Source organism: Morone saxatilis, unplaced genomic scaffold (assembly GCF_004916995.1).
Source record: "Morone saxatilis isolate NCDOM2014 unplaced genomic scaffold, NCSU_SB_2.0 Contig11, whole genome shotgun sequence".
NCBI lineage: Eukaryota > Metazoa > Chordata > Actinopteri > Moronidae > Morone > Morone saxatilis.
Genome location: NW_023339663.1, coordinates 18,479,273 through 18,495,641, shown reverse-complemented (window position 1 = coordinate 18,495,641; position 16,369 = coordinate 18,479,273). Strand labels below are relative to the sequence as shown.

General features: G+C 40.3%; 2 protein-coding genes across 3 annotated transcripts in view; both read right to left on the bottom strand.

The window, feature by feature from the left end:
- The window catches only part of cnsta (consortin, connexin sorting protein a), a 24,605-nt gene extending 9,828 nt beyond the window's left edge, over positions 1-14,777 (bottom strand). Inside the window, exons 1-7 of the mRNA XM_035652574.1 lie at positions 14,649-14,777; positions 11,658-11,746; positions 10,942-11,343; positions 8,962-9,596; positions 6,584-6,614; positions 5,329-5,415; positions 4,806-4,887 (exon numbers count right to left, since the gene is read on the bottom strand). Coding sequence (XP_035508467.1) covers positions 4,806-4,887; positions 5,329-5,415; positions 6,584-6,614; positions 8,962-9,596; positions 10,942-11,343; positions 11,658-11,670 — 1,250 coding nt within the window. The 5' untranslated portion in view covers positions 11,671-11,746; positions 14,649-14,777. The remainder of the gene's footprint in view (positions 1-4,805; positions 4,888-5,328; positions 5,416-6,583; positions 6,615-8,961; positions 9,597-10,941; positions 11,344-11,657; positions 11,747-14,648) is intronic.
- Positions 14,778-15,001: 224 nt separating this feature from the next.
- Positions 15,002-16,369, bottom strand: part of tfb2m (transcription factor B2, mitochondrial) — a 5,571-nt gene continuing 4,203 nt past the window's right edge. For both annotated transcript variants that reach the window (XM_035682422.1, XM_035682421.1), the window contains exon 10: positions 15,002-16,231. In XM_035682422.1, the coding sequence (XP_035538315.1) occupies positions 16,042-16,231 (190 nt within the window). In that variant the 3' untranslated portion in view covers positions 15,002-16,041. The remainder of the gene's footprint in view (positions 16,232-16,369) is intronic.

The window sequence follows — 16,369 nt, the reverse complement described above, 5'->3', positions numbered from 1 at the left end:
CACGCACGAACACACACACGACACCACAACACACGACACCACACACACACACACACACACACCACACACATTGGCACGCAACCTTGGTATATAAGCAGGGAAGATGTGTTGCAGACTAATATTTAGATTTCGGGGAGAGGTTTTGAAGAAGGGCAGCCGCATTTTCTTTTCACGTTTCTTTTCAGGTGTTTTTACCAAATAACCTGAAGAGCAACAGGCTTGTTCAATGATTTCGCACCAAGCGTCGTCCACGTGTGCTGACCTGTTGCTGTCTTCTGTCAAGGAGACCGAAGAGCGGAGGCGGTGGAAGACTATAGGCTCTGTGCTGGGTTGGGGGGTTTATTGTTCGGTTGACAGAGATGATGGGAGATTTACCCAGATGTTGAGTAGTGAGCGCGGAGTTATGGTTTATGAATGTTGCGAGTTTGAGCTCTGTGTAGACCTTGTTTAGTTTAACAGTTCAGGTAACTTATCAGTTCGTTTGGTTTACACGGGGAACAAAGTAGTTGGGCGGCAGCCATGAGGTGGAGAGGAGAACAGGTGACCGGTTTTTACACGATTGGGAAGTTTTATCTTTTTAGCTACACTAGTGATGAGTACTGTATATAGATCGTGCTGAGTTTTTTATGGTGTTTAGTTGGATGTTATGCGCGAGTTGTCTATATTTTTTTTATGTATTTTTATTTAGTGTTGTATATGTTATTTGTTGTATTCTATTTGCATTCTTATTTTCTTAGTGTTAGGGATTATTTAATTTAATTAACAATCTTATATTATTATCATTTGTAGTTGTCTGTGGATATTTTCATTTTTTTTATTTGATTTTTTTCCTATTATTTATAATTACTATTTTTTCGTTTTATATTTCGTCTTATAGAGCTAAGTATTTTAGCCTGGCCAATATCTTCTGCTGGCACTACAGGTACTGTCATACAAGAGGCTGTTTTGTCGGGGACAGCAGTTTTATTTATTCAAACAAACTGCTTGTTCTTCTTGCGGATTTTGGGATTCTCACGTTGGCCAGTAGTTGTGGATTGTCATTTTTGATTAATTGTTGCAGCCCTTTTGTGTTTTTTATGTGTGTGTTTATGTCAGTTGTACGTAATGATGCTAATCGTTTTTGTTGTTGGTTTAGTTTGTGCTGTATTGTTTGGTTTTATTGGTTGGTGTGTGTGTGTGGTGTGTGTGTTGTGTACTAATATGTTGATTCCTCCATTTTGATTTTATTCGCGGCACAGCCACCAGTAGCCTTTCCTTATTTGACGGATCGTCTGTGTGTTGTGGGGTCTTTGTTTTTTGGTTCTATTATACTACAAGTTTTTATCTACTTTATGGTGAATAGCGGCACCAACAACCATTCTTGGAAGGATTCTAGGACCAGTCAGTGGCAAAACGAAGCACTCTCAATAGCCACGTTCTGAAGAGGAGGGGTCAGATAGGTATTTATGACTTTCTGTCGTGTATGTTATTCAATTATAAGTTCTTTTTTTTATGTCTCTTTTATGATATAATATAAGTTTTTGTTGATTGTGTTTGAGTGGATTATTTTGTTCTGTTATTTTAGTTATTTTTAGTTGTTGTGACAAATCCAACAAGATAATGTTTAATAGGTGTGGATTTGGTGTTGGTAGTAGCGAATAGTCTATTGAAGGTGGTGAAATACGAAAGGGTTGGTGTTTTACTTTGTGATAGAGGAGCAGACTTTTTTTTTCCCTTTTCGACCATGGTCGGATTATTATTTTACTTGTTCCGACTGTTGCCGTATTCACCACATGGTCACACAACAGCATTCATCCACACACACACACCACACACGGTACCTTCAAACAGGATTATGTGTTTCTTTCACTATTTTAAAGGAATGATAGAAACTGCAATGGATTGATATGTTTATATATGGATGGCTTCTTTGTTAGATGTGTGTTTTTGTGGTTTTTATTGAGAGTGTTTGTTGTTCTGGGCTATGAGATGGTTGTTTTTTTAAGAAATCTGCGCACCTTATATAGGTTTTAAAATGGAAAAATAATCACATTATAAAAGGTTCAGGACTACGGATCTAAGAATATTAAATGGCTTAGGCCTTCTATTTGTTCAGGTTCTATACATCTGCAACGATTGGTGGGTTAAATGTCATTAAATGGTAGCTTGTTGAGTGTATAAGATTAATAACCAATCAAGTGGAAAACGGTTAAGTTTTGTCAGTAGCATAATGTTTCATAGGCGCCGCAGGTTGCTTGCTTATAAGGGTCTCTCTGTATATGCTAATCAGTTACAATTGGGTTGATGCTTATGACCCAGATAAACAAACGATTCTCTTTTTGTTTTTCCATTACAGCACTCTGTGATTTCGCTATGGGAATTATTGTTATCGAGAGAGTTGGTGTGTTTTTTTTCCAGTTTGGTAGTTTTCTTTAAGAATTCTCGGTTATTACTGCCGAACTTACATAAAATCAAGATTGGGGAATGAAAGCGATGAGGAGACCATCGCAGAGTAGCTTCCACTTGCATGTTAGCACAGTGAAGTGTAACTTGTGGTTTAAAGTGGTCCAGGGGTGTAACATAAGGAGGAATCTATTGGACGAGAGAATGGAAGTATAGTACTTCATTAGTATGTTGTCGCATTAGGTGTGATAAATCGCCTGAGATTGTGGTAGTTTTGTTGTTACCTCAGAAGTAAGCCTGTTTTGAGTATCTACAGTCCAAACGCAGTTGTTTGAACTGCCGATGCTTCATACGCTAAAGGGTTAGAAGAAGTGCATACTCGGGCTCGTAAGAAGGACTGGTGCGCTTTCCAGCTGTTTCAATTTTTAGTAATGTCACTCTTGTATGTATGTTTTCTTCCCCCAGACGGTTGGAAAGGGGGGAAAGTGAAAGGAGTGATTGCAATCTGCATGACTGGACGCTGCTAGGATGGGGCCAACTTGATATCGTACACAGTTGGACTTGTTTACGCGAGTGACTTGCATTGTCTTGGACTATGTTGGGAGAATGGTGGGTAGCTATGTTTGGAACAGAGTTGGTTTTCTCCCTGTCTATTACAGTAAAAGTAGGTCATCCAGAGCAAGCAAGGGTAGAGGAGCGTTGTCTGGTTCCAAATTTGTTATGGCAGTGGGATTGAATGTAGTGATTGTGATATGGAATTCCACCTCGTTCTGCCTCCTTTGTCATCGCAGTATCAAAGGTGATCAGAGGCAAGGTGAACTGGCGCATCGAAAAGGAGTGGAGCAGCAGAAGAGAGGTTGAGGGCGAGGAGAGCTCGCGCCTGTTGCGCAGGAGAGTCAGGCGGCACTCCGCGCGAGTCGTAGGTGTGCCCTCCCGCCCCCCCTGTGTATAAATTGGTGTGCGATGTCGCATGGTGCTTCGGCAACATTCCCCTGGAATGATTACTCAAAGGAGAAAGGACAGGGAGAAGACCACAAGCACGGGGAATGTAGGAGGGGGAGCAGGGGACCGGTTTCCCCAGATGAGCCTCCGCAGCTATGAACTGTAACAAAAACTAAGGCAGAAGGAGATGCCAGAGAGGACAGAATATGGAGGACTGGAAGGCAGAAGGAATCCGGAAGTAGGATTACGCCACCTTCGCACATCAGTGGGGAAGATGGAATGGCACCCCTGCACAACGCCGGCTTGACTTAAGTGGATTCAGGTCCAAGCTCTCTGCTCGTGCAAGAGCAACGTGGCAGGGAGGGACTATGATTTAGCGTCTAGCAGGCAGGAAAAGGAGGCGCAAAAAAGGGAGGAGAGGAGGGAGGGACGAGGAAGGCGGGCCGATGCGCTTTGGAGATTTGGAAGATTGGGGAGCGAGGATGAAGGAGGAGGAGAAGCAGGAAAGCGTTTAGAGACCTCTCCTCTCTTCTGTGTACAGGAAGAGCTCTGTGTCCGAAGGTCGCCCGCGCCGCACCCGCTCTCGGTTCAGGCGGCGGCGCAGAAAATAGAGTTTGGAGGACCCAACACAGACAGCTGCACAGGAAGCCTCTGCTTGGGCTGCGCGAGGGCGAGAAGGGCCAGACAGCTGCGATGAGAGGGAGACTGCAGGGGTATACGTTAAAACCAAAACATTAATTTTGTGGGTTGGCGTAGGGTGTGATGTACTCTGTTAATGTTAGGGGCTGTTAAGAGATATTTGTTGCCGAAGCTCAACGAATATGACTGTAGAAACGCAACACAGAGTAATTTAGATCAGAATGTCCAGTCATGGTCTGTCGATTGTATGTTATCTTTGGAGTTCTCCTTGTTTGTTAGTTTGGCTTGTGTTGTGTGTGTGTGTGTGTTAAGCGAAGTGAAACCCTAGCAGTGTAATGGCTCAAATGTCTGAAAGTGCAGCAGCAGCAGCAAAGGACCATATGTTTAAACTATCTCTGCAGTGCTCACCACACACAAAGATTGACACGTTCATAGTCATACAGACACCTGTCTGAGAGCAAATAGAATGTGCAGGTGTGTATGGTGTGAAAGGGTGTATATGTGTGTGTGTGTGTGTGTGTGTGTGTGTGTGTGTGTGTGTGTGGAAGGTATTGTGCGTTGAGGACTTGCTATTAAATATTGAAAAATGCCAAGATAGGCTTCACCTGATTAATTTGTTACACTTGCATGAGCACACACCACAACAGAAACACATCACACACTCTTCACCAAATAACACAACCACACACACACACTCAAACAAAGCCAAACTCTAAATGACAGACACTGACAATATATATAGAATTACAGCAAACAATAAAAAAAAAAGGGTTAGGGTTAAAAAAAATTACTTGGAAACAAAACAGACACACACACACACATGCACAAGCCTGCAGACTGACCGACTGTGCGTCTGGCAGATGTGTTTAAGAGTGTCCAGATGCTGGGTTGCCAATTGGGGAAAAGTCCTTCCACACCGACTCTCTGATAGAGACAGAGAGACAAAAAAAGATACAGGCAGTTAAAAGCATGGTCATAACTACGAGAAGGCTTCTATGAGCTGAGCTCCCCTGTAAGCAACACAAATGGTATCTGGGTCCATAATCCTAAATGTTTCCTGATGGAACTTCCCTTATAAGATCACTAAAAACGACATCAAATATATATTATTAGGAGACACCGAGACTGCAGTTATATTGTTGAGTAGTTGATAGCTGTGCATGAGGGCACATACAGTGCAGCTTTTATACTTAGACTTATTTCTATGTGTACGCTATATAAAATATATAGAAAGCCTGCTGGTTAAGACAGTATCTGCAAAAAGAAAGACTCTGTTTATATTATATTACAAAAAATATTTTGTTATGTAGACAAAAATGTACACCACGTTTGTGTATGTGTGCATGTGCTGTGTGCATATGTTACCCCACTGTTCTTGTAGTGCATTCAGATTGTCCAATACTCTCTGGTGATAGAGTGTCTCTAGCTGGATACACCATAATGCCCGCTGGTCTGAACAACACAGGTTAAGAATCACATATACACTATACAACAGACCCTACAGAGAACTGCATCAACGCTAAAACTCTCTTGGTTTTCTGTTCATGGACCATTACAGCTGACCGAGGTAAAGGGAGAAGAGAAAGTGACAGAAAAAAAAAATAGGAGGACAAAATGAGACAGAGGAGGAAACAGAGTCAGGCCAAAAGAGATGCAGTCTCTCATGTTTATGGATATGGGCAGCCAAAACACAATCCTTCTTTGACATGACTCAATGCTTTCTCTCTCTCTCTCTCTCTCTCTCTCTCTCTAAGTAACCCTCTGTACATGCTTCTTGACATAGCTAAGCTAGCTTTCTCTACTCTTTCATTTCTTCCCTCCCACTGCATCTCTTTCCTCTGATTAAACCACGGTCAAAAATTCAAATTCTTTCGCATTGCTCGCTCTCCTGCCTTTGTTCTTCCCCGTCACCCCTTCCTCCTATTGAATTTAAGTGTTTGAGTGCATTTGGTTGTGTGAGAAACGCCATTTCCATTAAAAAAAAATAAACAATAACTAATCATAACCAAGAACCTTTTGATATGTAAACAGCTAAAAAGCTCAGCATTGTATTTCACGAAAAGGGATCTTCATATCAATCAAGTGATTATCATTACTTACTGCTTAGTCATAAATTATCTGTAAATACTGTAATCTTCCCTTATCTGACAAGTGTATTGTTTTGGCAACATGCTGTAGTTTTCTTTCCTGTCAGCTTTGTCTATCTATCTTCCCTCTGTGTATTTGCCTTCTTTCTCTCTGCCCATGGGCATTATGCATAAGTCAGATCAGCTACTGCTTTTCCTCTCTCTGTTTCATCTTCTGTAATTACCTCTCTTCATGTTCTCCTTTTCCATTCTGTCTCTTTCTTGCTTTCTTCTCTCTCTGATCACTTGTTTTCCACTCTCTTTTCTCTTGCTACCCTTTTGATCACACGGTCTGTAAAGTCAGTGAGGTAATAACCAATCCACTTTAACTTTACTGCAACAAGTCACTCCAAATTAATGAATACAAATACATGTATGGACAAACAGGCAAGCAGCGAGGTGAAGCACACAGGAGACAAGTGTATGATATGCATAGCACAAAACCAACCCCAACATGCACAGACACACACATACTGACACAGTGATAAGGATACAGTCTTTGTGAAGAACGAAGGCCTCAGCAATCTGCAAAGAGAGAGAGAGAGAGATTACAACTTTGAGTTATGTCACAGAAGCTATCAGGGAAACTGGCTCAATAGGGGATTGAAACCAGTCTGAAACTATTCATTACTTTGGTTCCTGAACATGAAGAAAACATGTACAAAATATGCCAATATAGAACATGGAAAAGCCACACTGACTATACAGAGCTGTAACCGTACTGCTAGTGCTGTAATGACTTCTATAATCATTAACTATGACAGAAAAAATATAAGGAGATCTCAGACACATGATTAAATAGTTAAGCAGTTAACCAAGTCCCCTGTATTTAGGAGAGACAGAGTGAAAATGAGAGGGAGAGTGGAAAACAAGACAGAAAAACGAGAGACCATGGCAGACACTCTACCTCTCTTCAGCAAGTCTCACTTTCATGCTGCTCAGCTGATCGTAGAACAAGAGAAGTGTGTGTGAGGGAGAGAAAGGCAGAGGGAGAGAGAGAGAAAGAGAGGAGGAGGAGGAAAGGAGGGTACAAAAGGCTCTTGCATTATTAATGAAGTGAGGGGCGGTGACGACTGAGTGACCTCTATAGGTAACTGTACTGACATGGTTCAGATACAAAGTCGGAGAGAATTTATTGAGAATTTTGTTTTCTGATTTATTTATTTTTTTACTTTAGTTATTCATCAGTTACGCCACAAATAAAGCACCTATCCACCAAAATCACAGTCCAAGAGAACTTTTTGCTACATTATGTTTGTGGCCGAAAACAATTTAAAACCCTAAAATTCAAGACAAGCCAGATCAAAAGAGTATTTAAAATGAATTTAATGCTAATCTTTTTGCCATTTTTCTGGACATGCTCTCAATGAAGGCTGTACAATTTGTCCATTCTTTGTCCCTCCATTAGGCTTCCTCTGTTGGGTTTCCAACAATTTATTTTTATGCTAATAGTGTTGGCTTCAAAACCTCTAGCTATTAGTGATCCCTGCCGCTCTGTCCCTCTTTCCAAAAACCGGATTAGTTTATTTTAATAACTTAATGACCTTATCGTTCTATTTATCTTTGATCGTTGATAACATCTACGGTGTTAGGCACTTAAGTTATTAAACAATAATTTTCTTTCTTAATCTAAAAATAATGATGCTCACATTAATTCTATTGTTTCACCTGGCTGTTATTGTAGTATTGTCAGATACTAGAATATAATTAGCATGTCATATTAACCATTGTTAAGAAGGAGTGATTGTAGACATGCCCGTGCGTGCCCAGCAAGAACCTTGCAGTACAAAATGACCAAACAAACAAAGATTTAAATGTGTTTTTCAACAGCAAAAACATTATTTTGCTGCATTTAGGCCATCTGCATGACCTTTCATACTTTATAACTAAAATAACTTTATAACTGCAGCATGCACAAATATGTTCATCATGAAGGCTGGAACCCGGAAATAGGTATACGGTGCAAAAGAAAGTCATAAAAAATTACTGACCTTTAATGGTAAGTTAGTAATGTTTTAATTAGACATGCAAATAATTGCTTTTGAACAGTAAGATTATACCTGTTTATACCTCATTTTCTATAATCACCAAAAGTAAAAAGTAACTTTTCATTTAAAAGTTGTCTGGAGCTTTTGACTGGAGTTCTTACACACAAGGAGATTTGTGCTATGATGCCTGTTTTCTCATAAAGATGTGAATGTGATGTGATATACGCCAATATACACACCTGCTAAAATACATGCAAAATAAAATGACACTTTAAATCCGGTGTAATCATTTATAGACTAATCTGATTTCTTTCCTAAATAGTTTTACAGAGATTTGGATTAAAAACAAGAGGTTGTGGTTTGCACCTTGCCTAAAGTAGTATTTAGTAGTTGTTTTAGTGCGGTTTAATTTAAGGTAAAAACTTTTTCCCATATCTCTTCCACACACACACACACACACACACACACCTGTTTGCCTGGAAGTAAGCATAACTCAAGTGTGCCTGATTGAGGCATTTGTAAATCAAATTGACAGAAATATTTACACACCCTATAACATACATGTCCAGTCATGCAGGTGTAAGAGAGAAAAGAGCAGAGAAAGACTGTGCCTCTGAATTATGTGCGTACCTGCGTGCATGTCTGTGTTTGTGTGTATGGACACTGAAGACACCCATGCCTCAGGGTACAAAGTGCCATTCAGATTATGGTGTTGAGTGGATAACAGTGATTTAATAACTAGTGTGAGAGCAAGAGTATAAAGAGACTACAATGACAGAAAGACAGTGAGAAAAAAACTTTAAGAAACCATTAAAGAGAAGAGTGATTCCCGATACACAGCTCTCAGTATCTGACATAAGCCAGAAGTAAGACAAACAGGTTACCTGGTGCAGGTACTGTGGAAGGTGAGTGTCATCTCCTCTTTGCGCCAACTGCTTGAGAGACTCCAGCAGAGCAGGGCTTGGATTAGGCCCTGTGGCGCAGGTGGAGACTGAGAAACAAGCGGGCACTGGAGTGGAGGTAATGTGTTCCCAGTTTGAGGTCACAGGTACTATAGTGGAATTGGATTCTGTACTGGTAGCTGAAACAGTTACTGTCAATGTCTCCGCAGTTGAGGTGGGTCCGGCATATGCACTGGCAACCCCTTTGGCATATGCAAGCCCATGGTTGAACAGGGGCTCTGTGGATGAGGCAAGATGTTCTGTAGTGAAGTTAGTATTTTTTGCTATTCTGTCTGTAGCTTGTACGATACATGCAGGCCCAGGTGGGCTGGTGTCTGAGGTCATAGTCAGCGTAGTTGAATCTATAAGCCCTGTGGTGAAGGTCGGTCCCAGTGTAATGGACCCTGAGGCAACTGATTCAGTGTTGGAGTTATAAAAGTCCACTTTGACATCACTCTGGCTCAGTTCCACTTGACTAGTGGGATATGCAGTTTCTGGACTGACCACTGGAATTACAGGGGATGTAGGCTCTGGACTGGTCCCAGGACTGAAAGGATATGGAGTCTCCAACAGACTGCCTACAGAGGGAAAGAAAGACAGCAGGAAACAGAAAAAGAGATGAGAGAAAGACCGAGAATAATTAGGGCAGAGTGAATGTGCTGAAACGAGAGGACTCCTGAGAACACAGTTGTATAAAGGACTGTTAGATTTAAGCAGTCCCAATACAATATGAAAATCTGATTTGGGAAACAACATTTTTAAACAGTTGAAAAGAACCAACCACCTCGGCTTATTCTTGTCCATAGACAAACAGATGGATTGCTTTAGATTTTACATATAATTTATAAGCTAATACCCATCTTTTGGGGGAACAGAGCTCTAGAAAACACAGAGAGCATCTGAACAACAAAAACTTCACACATCAATTGCACCTTGCGTCAGAGAGGCAGCGTGTGCTTGTGTGCAATAAACTGCTAAGCTATAAACTGGTTTTGTTACAGATTACCGTGTCTGGCTAGCAAGAAAATACTGTGTGTGTTTGTGTGTGTGTGTGTGTGTGTGTCTACTCTAGGAGTTTACAATTCTCAGTCAGACATGTGATCAAAATGACATCATCAACCCCAGTCAGCCTGACCTCAATCCCAAATGCTGACCACTTAAAAACACACAAAAGGCATTGAAACTGTGAGGAATCCAGACCCTGACCAGAGTGTTGGCCTTCAATACACACTCACTTCTTGAACTACCGCAGTTAAGCATTGAAAGCTAATACTCAATGACTCATAGCAAGAGTCTATATTAAAATACAGTTGCTAGATTATTATTGAGTCAATATTTGTGAACAAGAGCCCCCCATAGTTAAAAACAGCTAATCTTGTACTGTCAGAGATAACATTTCCACAATACAGTCATTGGATGGAGGATCAACATAAACTCAAATTAAGCTGGAAATTATATAGACTTTATTAAACAGTAAAAAATATTTTTAGATTTTTAGAGTCTGTATTTAGTATATTCTTATATCAAATAATTTGATGTGTTGGCAGCTCATTGTGTTGGTTTTACCATCTGAAAAATATCTTTAAAGTTCAGTCTCACTCACTCTCTATCAGCAGCCTTGTTTCCATCAGATGGCTGTTTGAATTGGTCGATAAACCCACTACATGTTACAAACGTCACACAGACAAAGGTAGTGGTTATCAGGTAGTTAGAGAAACACCTTCAAATGAATATTAACATTACACTGTGTCTGTTGGGTGTGTGAAAGGTAATAACATGCTCAGTTGTGTATCAGTTAGCTTGCTGTTTTGTTCTACTGCCCCCAAATGGCCAAAAAAAAGTATTGAGGCAAAAAGTAAGAAGCAGAGATTATACCATGTGTGAATATAATCTAATTTTCTCTCTTGTATGTATGTTCCTTACCAGTTTCTGAATAGGAGGAATCAGTCATGGGAGTGTCTGGAGACTGGCAGCGAATTAGACAGCTTGAGCCCTCTGATCCTTCCTCCTCTTCTTCGTCCTTCATCACCTCATCAGTGTCTTCTTCCTCATCCTCCTCTCTACCTCCTCCCATGTAGCCCTCCTTTTCCTGTTCCTCCTCCGTGTCCTTCCCACTGTTGCTGAGGGAGGCTTTTTGGATGAGCCCAAGCCCTCCTCTGTCTTCATTTTGTGAAGGAGAGAGACTTTGAGTCTGTGTGAGGGTGTTGGCTTCATTGAGATTTCGAGTTTGGGGAGTGAGAGCCTCAGGACTGGGTAGGTTATCACAAAGGTCAACCCCGCCCACCTGTGCTTGGGACATTTCTCTGGCCTCCCTCTCCAACTGACCTGGAGATAAAACAAAGGCTCAGTTGAAATTACAATTATATTAATAAAGTAACAGACCCAAAGAACAATGGCATTCCTATACACCATGAATGTTGTTCAGTTCCCTTTGACTCTATATTTAAAAGGTCAGCTGCAACTTGAGACAAAACAAGCAAAGCATAGGGGAAAAAAGCCCACCTTGTTCTGAACACCATTTAGTTGATGTGAATGTGAATTGTGAATCACATCCAATTAGTATTTATATTGTGGTTTTGAGGCTACTATGCTTAAATATGTTGAGCTTGTGTTTTGTGCTGTGAACTTTTAACACTCACCACCATGATCCATCTGGCACCGCCCTCACAATGTTTGACCTTTCAGCCTGAAGGTCAGTGCTGCCTACGAGACGAGCCCTTCTTCAAACCTGCACAGATAAGGAGAACGAGAGAAAAGACAGACCAATATGAATGACAGAAAGCATGAACAACACAGATACAGCCAGACTCCACTCAGAGACGACAGTGAGAGGGAGAAAGGGAGAGATACGAAACAAGTTTAGCACCATTCCCGAGTTGCCAAACAAAACCCTAGGGCTTAAAGAGATTTTAAAAAACACTTTAGAATACCAACACCTTGTTCTGTGGTAGAATACTTAGACATAATGGGGATTTTCACTAACACCAAAGATATACTCCTGACAAGGAATAATATCGAAAAACTACAAAACAAACAACTGAAAACTCTGTATACGTACTAAACCTGTTAGAAACTAGAAGACTAGCTAAAAACTCTGCAGTGGCTAAGAAAAGGATTAAATAGTAAGTATTGGTTTTACTGCTATCTAAAGCAAAATAATCACGTGCAACTTATCTGTAAATAAAAAATACCAGTCCACATATACATGTCTACAACAATAAAGCACATTTTTAGGAATTAGGTTGAACATTTTGATATGAATAGCTTTTACAAACCCACTAAAACAACAACTGAGACATGAAACATTAAGTACAGAGAGCAAGACTGAGAGAGAGAAAAGATTAGCTTTGGTACAAGTTGGCTATGGTGCTGAATGTCCTGCATTTATTGTGGTAGGATGACAGAGGAGAGCGGTGACAGTGACAATGACAATGTGAACCCAGAGTAAAAAAGGGAAAAACCTAATGTGTCAGAGAGATGCAATACATTAATGAATATTGTCCACTCATATTTGCAAACCTAATACCATAAAGCACAATACAGTGTAATCCAAAACAGCAACATTACAAATGAAAGCCTCAAAAATGAGTATGGAGTTCAAACAAAGAAAAGTACTGTACTGTAAAACTAGTATGGTGCTGAAAAACTTTCCAGACTGCAGCCAAACGTACTACCACCTTTCAACATATACACGGAACAAATACTTCATTGTTATCAAATGAAAAAGTGTAAAAAGGTTAGACAAACAAAGTTGCATTAAAGAAGGCATGACTGTATCCTACACCAACAGTCATTTTACCACACAACACTATACTTACACTAATTCTGGTCATATTTTGACTCGAAAACCTCTGCATACACACACGGCCAGGCTAATGAAAGCCTATCTCAGAGGAATAAGGCTGCCCTGGTTTCCTGCAGCACAAAGCTAATTGTTCTTCCTGTAACCCTGTATTGCCCTGTGTAAGACTCAGCCCAAACATTTAGGGAAAAAAAATAAAAGTCAGGACAAACACACCTAGAGCAACTTTGGCTTCCTGTGTCCATATTCTTATTAAAACTCTTATGGAGATATAAAACATGGTAAAGTGCTACAGTAAAATACCATGGGAGACGAGCATATGAACAAATGAACAGCTCTGAGAGATGGCGTCTCCAAAGGGAGGTGAGAACTTATGGGATGACATAACTATCTTGCTTTTAGGTTGCATAAGCTCTATATATTTTAACAAGACATAACACCTTCTGGATGTGCTGTATCCCAAAGGATAGATGTTAACATGGCTTTGAGTTACAAATAGAACCAGGTATGGGACGAGAGACTGTTTAGGAGTCCAATTACTCCACAGTCTAAATGTCTCTCTGGGAGATAAGACAGCCCGAGAGCATGACAAACAACTGTGACATTAAAGCTTATGCAACAACAACCTCCAGATTACACACACACACACACACACACAGGGATGTTATTGTACATGTCATATGCCTTTCATGTGCTCTGTGGATGGTTGTATTATTTGCATCTAGACTACAGTATCTTTTAATATCCCTCTACCGCAGAGCCATCTGTCCATACAACAATCAACCCTCTCCTCGTTTCGTCTGTGCCCTACTCCACAGGGGGCCATCAATAATGAAAGACAAAAAGACAGGAGAAGGGAATTTAGCCAAAAAGGGACAAACACAAAGGTTTCTTCTACCTTTGTGTTTGACACTGTCCTGTAAAAGGCCACCACAAAGACTGGACAGGGAGCAGAGCTACAGACAGGAACATACCAACAAACACAAAACCCAACGTTAAACATACAGACACTGCAGCCAGGTTATAGTCAGGTTATATTTACATACAGACGAAGAACAAATTCACTAAACTCACTGAAAATCTTGCAAGTTAAGAAATGAGACGTAAAATATTTGCAGTAACTGCACCCTAGTCATTCAAATAGGTGGGGCATTGCTGTCAGTTTAGATTAGCAGGTCTCTAACGCTAACTATAGCTAGTTAAAATGTGTGGTGACTAACCTAAGTTAGTTATTTAACGAAGTTTGCTTTAACGCTATGTCAATAAAGATGTTATCTAGCGATAGAGATAAGTTGACATGTAAACACAGGCAGTGACAGCAGACAGAGGCTGTCATGTCTGTCCTATTAACACAGCGTTAGATACAGTGTTTAGTTAACTGGTTAGTAGCTGTGGGTTAATTAACCTAACAATGTCTAATAAAGCTAACATAAGTTAACTGTGAAATATTTAACAGATTAGCTCAGTCGCTATCGTTAGGGTTCAAGCACAGGGTTAATTCAACGTTACGCTTCTTTGCAGACTGGTATTGTTTCATAACAATGATAGAAAATGTCAACAACAACTAACGTTAGCCATTACCGACTGTGATATGTTAGTAATATCAACAATACGGCGACAAACAAACAGCGTTAACGCCGCCGTGTGCTGCTAGCTAATGTGAGCTAACCGAGTATAAGGTTAGTAGACACATCTGGACAGCACACCGCGGAGACAACCTTTACAAACACAACACCGTGTCTTTTTCTTTTAATGCACCAGCTCTCACATCGTTACACCTTCACAGCTTCTGCTACACGAAGCACTCTCACACACACACGGTACTTACGGCCGAGCAGGTCGACTGAGCGGTACACTCCGGGGCATCAGACACTGTTCAGGGATGTTGTTGTGAAGACTGTAGGTGTTTCAGCACAGCCGGGGCTCGCTGCTGCCGCTGTCACCAGGCCTGCACCATGTGCTGCTGCATGTACTGTCGCCATCTTCTGTTTATACACTGGCAGTGCGGGGATGTGTGTCTGCAGGGTAGGGGCATTTCTGAACAGTACTGCAAACCATTTAATCCACTGCCTTTTTGCTAAACTGACCTATTTTCACTAGTTCAGATACTAGACCCCTCCAAGCAACCTTTGAATCCCAAACCCACTCTTAAGGAAGGCAGACAACCAGATCTACCAAATGGTCTTTACAGTGAAATTATTTATTTTAGAGTTATATGGCTGTGCAGCTGTATTATTGTTGCTTTGCATGTATGACATTACAACAGATAACCCAAGCTTCCAAAAGCAGAAACATTTTTAAAGCATATGACCAACCTAATAATCATCATTTTATTCACTGTATGTATACAGGAAATAAAAGTAATAGATTTTATTCTGGCCAAAAGATCCATTCTCATCAAATAAGCGCACTTAACACTGAAACAGAGCTCAAATCTATTTGTCCACCACACTTCATATCAAAATTCTGATTTAATCATTTGTTAAAAAAAAAAACTGGATTCCACAAAACATGACATTTAGAAAAGCTTATGCACTTACAATGAATATAGAAAAATACATAAATCATTACTATACAGTGAAAACCTTCCTTCCTTCCTGTTACCGTTCTTCCCGTAAAGATGTCAGTGTATTATGCAATACAAGATACATGCTGGGTTGTTTTCTGTGAAACTGCGGTTACAGTATACTGGATCAACAAAACTGCAGTTGTATCAACCACTCAAGTAGAGTACATGCACATTTTTTAATTATACTGATATCCTTTTCATTACTTTTTAAAGCCTACCAGGACTTTTAATGATTTAACAAATAATTTCACTACTAAGACCTTTATTCTGCAACAATTTTTAATTATTGTCATTGCTGACTCATTTATTTCTCTGTACAAGTAGTAAACCCCAAGAGCCCAAAGAGAACCATTTCTGCTACAGAGGTTTGTCTCAAATTTACCTCATGGGAATCCCAGTTCAGGACAACACAGAGGTTCATTTAATGTTATTCCTCTATTGTCCTACAGTACAGTCACAAACATGTCCGACCATTTCAGTGACTCTCTATATAAGTGTATTATGTCAATTTATTCTGCACAAATGTTTTATTTATTACCATTTTGTATGATTCCATATGTGTGTATGGATGTATGTATAATTTTATTACATCACGCATTATATTATTTTTTCATTTCTAAAAAACTATACACATGACTTGTATGTCTATAACTTAGGCCCAACCCCCCCTTTCTGTGTTCTCCAGAATCTCCTCATAAAGCCAGCTGTGCAAGAACTCCGAACTACTGTCAATCAGCTTGAACAGGTCACGATACTGCTCTGGATACACAGAGCCTGTCCATATGTCTTCCTGCAAGCCCAACTCCGATAAGAGCAGACTTCCACTTTCTGGAGACCAGACACTAGAAAAACACAAAAGAAGGAGAATAAGCAAGAGGAAAATAAGGTGAGTAAGTAAGTACGTTAGTCTTCCACCAAGAGAAGTTCTTTGATGCAACATGTGCAATGTGTTGGCTGCAGGCCTGTCTCAATAGCTCTCT